General features: G+C 32.4%; 1 protein-coding gene across 1 annotated transcript; it reads left to right on the top strand.

Moving 5' to 3' along the window:
- The first annotated feature begins 5,940 nt into the window (after positions 1 to 5,940).
- On the top strand, positions 5,941 to 6,839 carry LOC136220658 (homeobox-leucine zipper protein ATHB-52). The gene has a single exon (XM_066008456.1). It carries the CDS (start codon positions 6,063 to 6,065, stop codon positions 6,669 to 6,671), a length of 609 nt encoding a protein of 202 aa, XP_065864528.1. The 5' UTR covers positions 5,941 to 6,062; the 3' UTR covers positions 6,672 to 6,839.
- The last annotated feature ends 1,252 nt before the right edge of the window (positions 6,840 to 8,091 follow it).

Raw genomic sequence — 8,091 nt, 5'->3', positions numbered from 1 at the left:
GCTGTTTGTGTAGACCTGTTTGGTAAAAATTAGCTGATTGATAATAGCGTTTTGTGCAAAAAGACGAATAAGGGCATTAATTTTGGCGCAGGAAAAGAGGAAGTCTATCTATTAGGGTTAAAGAAGTCCATTAATTTTAATATTGCAAAACGCTAGTTGAAAAAGCTCCTTTTAAGAGCTTTTTCTAAATTAGCGTTTTCATCCCAAAACTCTCTCCCAAACCTCTCTCCACCAAACACTCCAATTAGCGGTTTCAGTGGTCAAACCTTTAAAATTGGTCAAAACCGCTCTTTTTATCCCAAAACGCTCTTTACCAAACAGGGCCAAAGTAAGATGGACGGTCATTGTAAAGAAAAGCAATCTAATAATAGAATCTGAAAAGCAATTAGTTAGCAACCAAAAAATCTAAATCAAAGAAATTCATATATGTTTATGAAAATATTGTTTTTTATCTGAAATTTTAGCCATTAACAGATGAATGGGTTGTTAAATGAATTGTTTTTTTATGGGAGTTAAAGGAATTGTTGAATAAAGAAAAAAAAATGTTTTTTATTTTTTAAAATATATCAAACTTGTTGATTTCTTTTTCTAAAAGAAAAAATAAATGGGTTAAGATGCAAAATTACCCCTAACGTTTTGAGTCAGGAGCAATTTTACTCCTAACGTCTAAAATGATGCAATTTTGTCTGTAACATTGGAGTCAAGAGCAATTTTACCCCTGACGTTAATAAATTGGCCAATTTCAAACACTATTATAAAACATAGATATTTTTGTTCCTTATTCAGTACCAATTGCATAACAATTCGTTTTGAAAAAGGATTTCATGTTTTTTATAATTTAATAATTGAATTTGAGATTAATATTTATAAATTTGGTGAATTTTTTGAATTATTTTGTCTAATTCGTACAAAAAGACAGTATATTTTTTTATTTATTTTTCATATCCCAACGTATGTTTATGATTTGTTACTGATAAAATGACACACGTATAAAGTGTAGATGACAAGATTCATGACCGAGAAAATAGTTCGATGAATTATTTCTCAAATTGATCTAATTTATTAAAGTTAGGGGTAAAATTGCTCTTGGCTTCCAATGTTATGGGTAAAATTGCACCATATTAGACGTTAGGGGTAAAATTACTCCTTGCCCAAAACGTTAGAGGTATTTTTGCACCTTAACCCAAAATAAATTGTTGATTTTATTTAATTGAAGAATTTGATCAGTTATTTGTATTAATTTTCTATTTAATTTTTAAACGCAAAAAACGTAGAAGCATCTTAAGGGAGGTGCTGTTTCAATAGTAATTTAGTAGTATTTCACATCATTGGAATTAGTTTTTTTACTTTGAGTGTTATATAATATTTAGTATGGTTAATGAGTTTTATATAAAGAACCCAAAACAAAAGCTTTTGAGGTAAACAGACGGGTCAGACAAGGACACATGTTATATTTTTGGTATGATATCAAATAAATTTATTGATAATTTTTTGTATCAATTATTTTTGTGATGCATTTATTATGGAGACAATAAGCTTTAAAAAAATATGAACAATCATTTATTATAGAGAGAGAAACCTTTCTAAAAAATAGAAAAATGAATTTATCATAGAGAGAAAAATGTTTTCAATAACCTGATAACTTCTTAGTAACTTGCTATAGCAGGTTACTTATTCAAAATATGATAGTCTCCATGGATGGAGACTCACCATTGAAAACTCTTCCATATATATATATAGCTATATATAGCTATTTTGAATACAAATTTTGTATTAAGTATTTTGGTACAGTGACCTACGTTTTGACAATGTGTGGTATTTGAGAAATAATGTACTCCCTCTGGTCCACAATAGAAGTCTTTCTAGAGAGTTTTTTTTGTTCCACAATACATGACATTTTGCTAAAATCTATGCACATTAATTTACTTTTACCAAATATACCCCTATTTAAGTTGACTTTTTTTATCTTGGGAATAGATAAAGTTACTAGTGGATGCAATTATTACAAGGGTAATAAAGTCTTTTACTTAAAATTAATTCCATTTCTTAATTAGTGTGTATTAACCTTAAAAGACTTCTATTATGGACCGGATGGAGTATATAACAAGCTTATGATATTTTAAATTGCATATTTGGTTAAAAGTACTACTTTGAGTATTTTATTATGGTTTAATCCATAAAAAGTTCATTTTTGAGAATATGAATTTTATATGATGTATTTTGGAAACTAATATATATATATATAGTTATTTTGAGTATAAGTATTTTATGTAGTTGATAATTGCTTACTGAGATTTTTGTCTCACCTTTTTAAATGTTTTAATGTTTTTAGGTGAGAAAGTACATGATAGAGAGAAGGTTATCGACCGATTAGGCGAGGATCGGAAGTTGTTGCTTATTGTTAGAGTTATTATTAGAACTTTAGTATTTAATTGTAATATGATGAAGTTGGTAAATATGTTGAGATTTTAATGTAATATGAATATGGATTGTTTAGAATATACATTTAAGAGGAATACCTAGAAAAGTGATATTTATGATATTTGGAGACTATTAAGTATTGATTGTGATCTTTCTAGTTCACGCCCGATGCCGATTGGGGTCGTCTAGGGTCGGGTGTGACAAGTAGGATCTTAAAGGTTGGGCAAGGCTAAATAGATCCCCAAGTAAAGATGTTTCGAACGCTCATAGAAGTGATCTGGATACAGATTTCAACTTTTGGCTGAATATTTATCCCCTATAGGATGATATTCTGTATCCTCAGTATGTTCTGTATTTTCCTGGTCCGTCCGGGGAAGAAAGGCGAGCCCCAAGTCCTCCTACTCCATTTGATGCTATTCTTGCCGAAGATCTGGTTATCCCGAACTCTAAAGGGCCTTAAGATGAAGTGTCTCAAGTTGAAATGCAAGTGGGTCCTGAATCTTATTGGTATTAGATGTTGATCTCCCTACGGATGAGGAGTTGGATGTGCATGTGGCCACTACGTCGAAAGTGAATCAAGCGGATCAGGGGGATATGACTGTGGAAGAGGGGAGTAACAAAGACTTTCCCTTATCCGAAATGTTACCACTCCCGTTGGTGTTGATCTAGCTAGCTCTTCTACTCTTGATGGGAATAAGAATAATTCTCCACCTGTCGCTTGACTTCTTTCTTTTTATAACATTCTCCTCGAACTTAGCCAATGTGAGATAGACTTGTTGAAACACCTTTCCACATGATTTTGATTTGACAAAATTATTTAAGTAAATGATAAAAAATATTCTAACACGTTAAATTTAAATGCTTTGATTTATTCACACTAATGTGTTTGTTCAATGTTGAGTTTATTAATTTATAAGACATCAAGATAAAAAGCCTAAAGGCCCATAAGTGGAAGTCAAGCCCAAGTCAACAGATCAAGACCTCACGGCCCAAGAAGATAAAACGCAGTCATATCAAGTGAAACGACGACTCAGCATGAAGAAGGATCGAGAAGCCTTCTAACAAAAGCTTCAAGAGGAAGCTGCTGAGTTAAGCGACAATGCAGTCAGGTCAGCGGCAGAACAAAACCAACTTATAGACAAAGTATTTCTACTTTGGGTAAAGTTCAGAAAGCGCAGGAAGCTGTCTGGAAGACTTTGCAGTAAATATCGAAACATTCTGTTTATCTGACGAAAAGCTGCTGAGCACTGCCGTAGACAGAAGATGCAAGAATCTCATTGGCCAACGACACTGAGCACGTCCTGAGTGACAATGACAGGAAGCCGTTAGCCTCCAACGGTTATTTCGAAATTCAAAATTACCGGTGCTTGAAGTGTCACTATATAAAGGCCTCTCAATTGCTTCATTCGATGCAGATCTTCAATCAAGTCGAAACGCTGACCAAATTCATACTTGAAGTTCTGTGAGAAAAGCAAAGCAAACCTTACACCAAATCCAATCTTTGTGTAAAAGTCTAGAGTGAATTCATTCATCTAAAGTGTCTTAGCAATTGTTGTTTAGGACAAACACTTATCATTTCTAGAAGAATAGAAAGGAGAGGCTGAGTACTCGGTTATAGTACTCAGCGGTAGTTATAGGAGTGAGTAGAGGAATAGAGGAAGGTACTCTTGTATACTCAGCTTCTATTGTAAAAGGTTTCGTGCTCTAGCTTTAAAGAGCTCAGTAGAGGATTCAAAAAGCTCGGAACGAGTTCCGGGGACTGGACGTAGGCGGAGAGGCCGAACCAGGATATGTCTGCTGAGTAACATATTTCTAACCTTTAAGCTCCTTTATATATTGCTTGCTATAAAACTGACTAAGTAACGAATAGACACTGAGTTGAGTGCACTAAGAAGCTGAGCTCAGGAATAGACTTAAGTGCTATCTCCTGACTCAAGGAAAGAAGCAAACTTAGTCACCAGTTGACTAAGCTTGTGTCTTAAATCTACTTAGCGCCGCTGTGTAAACCTTTTCTAAAAGAAAAGAAGTCAGCCTTAACGGACAAAATTTTAAATAGTTCCTATCCCTCCCCTTAGAACTAACCTTGTCACGTTATACGGGACCAACAAGACTTTCCCAAATTCACCCAAATTGGGTTCATCTAATTAACGGGGTATCCCCATCTAAAATATTCACAATATCAAACTATGTCCTAAGACCATGGGTTTAACCATGCTTTAATCATTTTAGTGTGAAAATCATCATATCACATTCATGACATGCAGATTTTCTTAACATGTTAGCGTATTTTCTCTTTATATAAAACATGTGTTCCACATCTCACTACATGGGGTTTTCAATGTTGTGCACAACTTCCTTCCACCAGATTGGTAGATCCACCTCAGGCGGGTCGTATCTTAACATGCATCAAAATGATGAATCTCTTACAAGTTCCTCATCGTTCGAATGCTTTCCTACAAAATCAGGGAAGTGACAGATGTCCCACATAGAGATTCTGATGTCAAAGTTAGTATCGCTCTTTTGAATATTGAAAGTAATGGAGGTTAGGGTTTTGAGCACACCTCGGAGATTCCATTTAAGCCCTCTATTTCTTATAGGTTTTTACAATCCCTATTATGATTTTAGGGTGTCATCTTCCTATTGAAAGTTAGTTGTTCCAATAGGAGGCTTCCACGTGTATCACCTTTCTTTGGTCATGTTCACACTAAACTCCTCTAAATGCATGCCTTATAAGCTTCATTTGTGATTAATCATCTGAATCCCAGATAAAGGATCATGGAACAATCAGACGATCGTATGTTGTTTGTAGTCGGATCCATATCCTTGAAATACGACCTAGGGATATGTGGACATTCAGTCATCGACTTTTACTCCCAGTCATGTGAATTTAAGGCATTAGGTATATTTGCACCAGTCGTTGTCTAGATCCTTGACATCCGGGTAACCTTTTGTTAGCTCTTTTCTGAAATATCGTTGACACTTTCCATACATTCAGTTTAGATATCTCTCAGAAAGCTCAAAAATAATATTCACATGTTATCAAGTATTAATTTAGTTTTTTTTATATTATTTGTATTAGTATAATTTTATTATCCAAATTTTTAAGCTATTGAAGTAAATTTTTTTTGAACAATGTGCATATGGAAGTGAATTTCAACAACAGTGAGATCATATTAGCACTAATGCACTGGATTCCATCAAAACTTCGAAATTAAACATGTTTGGACGAAAATAGTATTAAAATGGGTGGCTTCTTGAAAAGTCACCATATTGCAACAAAAAATTTCTTTCAACAAAAAAGCTTCAACAATATGATACATTATTCTTAATTGAAATTAAAATAATATGTATAGTGAAAGGGGAAATTTATTAATTCTCCGAACTACTAAAAATAGCCCATAATGTTAGTATATCATCATAAGTAGGACCATCTTCACGTGAAGGCAACAGCAACTATTACTTAAACTAGCCGCCTAGCTGCCTCTCTTCTCCTTTCTTTGTCCTGCACCATTTACTCCTATAGGGTCCTCTCCTTATTAAACAAATCCAAAATAATACCCTCTCTCTCGCCTATAAAATCAAACATAAGTAACCATCAAAATTCCCTAACCAATATTCCTATTTTCCTTCCTTCCTCTTCCATGGATTTCCTCCATACCCAAAATGAACAAAAACACCATCACCATCACCATCCCAAAACTAAGAACAAAAAGAGGCTAACTGAAGATCAAGTTAGGCTCCTAGAAAGAACCTTCACTACTAACAAGAAGCTTGAGCCTGAGCTTAAACTCCAACTAGCCAATGAATTAGGAGTTCCACCAAGACAAGTTGCAATATGGTACCAAAACAAGAGAGCTAGATGGAAGACACAGAGCTTAGAGCTTGATTACAATACTCTACAAGTGAAGCTTGAGAATTCATTGGTTGATAGAAGAAGATTAGAGAAACAAGTTATACAACTCAAAGATGAGTTAAGGAAAGCTCATGAGATGGTTTTTTCTTTTAATCAAGGATTACTAATTCCTCCTCCTTCTTCTTCTCTTCATCATCATCAACAAAATCAACAACATCATCATCAGATTATGCATCATCTTAATATTAATGGTTCTTGCAACTCTTCTTGTGATGAAGGAGGAAGCTCTAGTTTTCATGAAGATGTTAATAATGGTGAGGTTTTACAGCTTGATGAGCTTTATGCTTGTTTAATTGGTTCTGGTACTGGTGGTGGTGGTAGAGCAGCTTGGGGTTAAGTCATTTAATGACGGGAAAAAAAAAATAATAAAAGAACCAATTCTCATATTAATTTTGTGTGCAAGTGTAGAATATGGTGTGTTTTGATATAGAAACAATTATTGACTTTGTGAATTACTTCGTGACTGTTTCTCACAAATAATATAAATGCTATTTTTCTTTGTTAAGTACGAATTTTAAAAAATTTATATTGAAACCCTAATCGAGGTCTGTGGTTTACTTAGAGAGTGGGTAGATCTATCCTTACCTAAAGTTTTTCTTCTCAAAAAAAGTAAAAATCTATTTCCAAAATTATCCGAATGTGACGTACCTTTTGTAGGCATCCAGAATACATTATACGCTGACAAGAGGGGAGTTAGTAGATCTTGACTAATTAGGAAGTGATCACAACATTACATAAACATTTAATAACATGATATAATGGTGCAGTACTAGTGTATAAAAAATAATACAAATATTAATTAGTTTAGACTTTATCTATAAGCTTTCATTAATTTTTGAGTTAGATAGTTTTTCCAGTGTTAATTAGTTGAGTGATTAATTAGATATATTGAATGGTGTAGGGTCAAGCATATACTCCAATGTAATCCCATGCATGATCTAAATTCAGTTTTTTCTTTTATGAAAAAAAATAGATTTTTCTCAAGTTGAGTTTTAATTTGAGAGATCAAAGTGTAATTTCTAACCGTTAATTATTAACTTATAAAATTATTAAATAATTAAAATTAATGGTTGAGATTTTTTTTGGTAGGATTTAATGGTTGAGATTTAATTATTAACTTATAAAATTAAATTATTTTTTATTAAATAATTATATTTCAACCGTTAATTGTGTAATTAATGATGGAGATATATTCACATTAACCCTCAAATTCAAACCCATATATATATATATATATATATATATATATATATATATATAATCTTCTAATTTGTTCTCAACAACATAATTTTTTTTTTTTTGAAATAGTTCTCAACAACATAATTAAAGCTTAGTTCTTAATTAGTTACCTATATATATAACCACAAAAGTTTACTACATTTTCCTTTAAAAGAAAGTTTACTACATTTTTTTTTTGCACTATACTTAATTATATTCATATTTTATTTTTATTTTTGGTAAAATTGATATTTTATTTTCTAGCATTTACTGTCATTAAAGTTTGGTAAATGTTTATGAAAACTGCTAAAATTCAATTTTTACCAATAAAATACTTAAACGTTTGGGTGAGTTGCAATATTTTCAATTCGATGTTGAGTATTTTAATCTCCTATCAATGGACAATTTATGACATATATACTCAAATGTAACTCCAAACAATTAAAATTGCAATTGCAACAAGAACAAAGCAAAAGAACCTAATCCTCAAATTTCCTTCGAAGAAGCAATGAATCGTAATCCAAAACAGAAAAAGATGA

This window comes from Euphorbia lathyris, chromosome 2 (genome assembly GCF_963576675.1).
Source record: "Euphorbia lathyris chromosome 2, ddEupLath1.1, whole genome shotgun sequence".
Taxonomy (NCBI): Eukaryota; Viridiplantae; Streptophyta; class Magnoliopsida; order Malpighiales; family Euphorbiaceae; genus Euphorbia; species Euphorbia lathyris.
The sequence above is the reverse complement of the archived record's forward strand: the minus strand, read 5'-3'. Positions and strand labels throughout refer to the sequence as shown.

Excerpts from the sequence above, each read along its gene's own strand:
- LOC136220658 (XM_066008456.1), top strand. The coding sequence starts at position 6,063 with ATGGATTTCCTCCATACCCAAAATGAACAAAAACACCATCACCATCAC.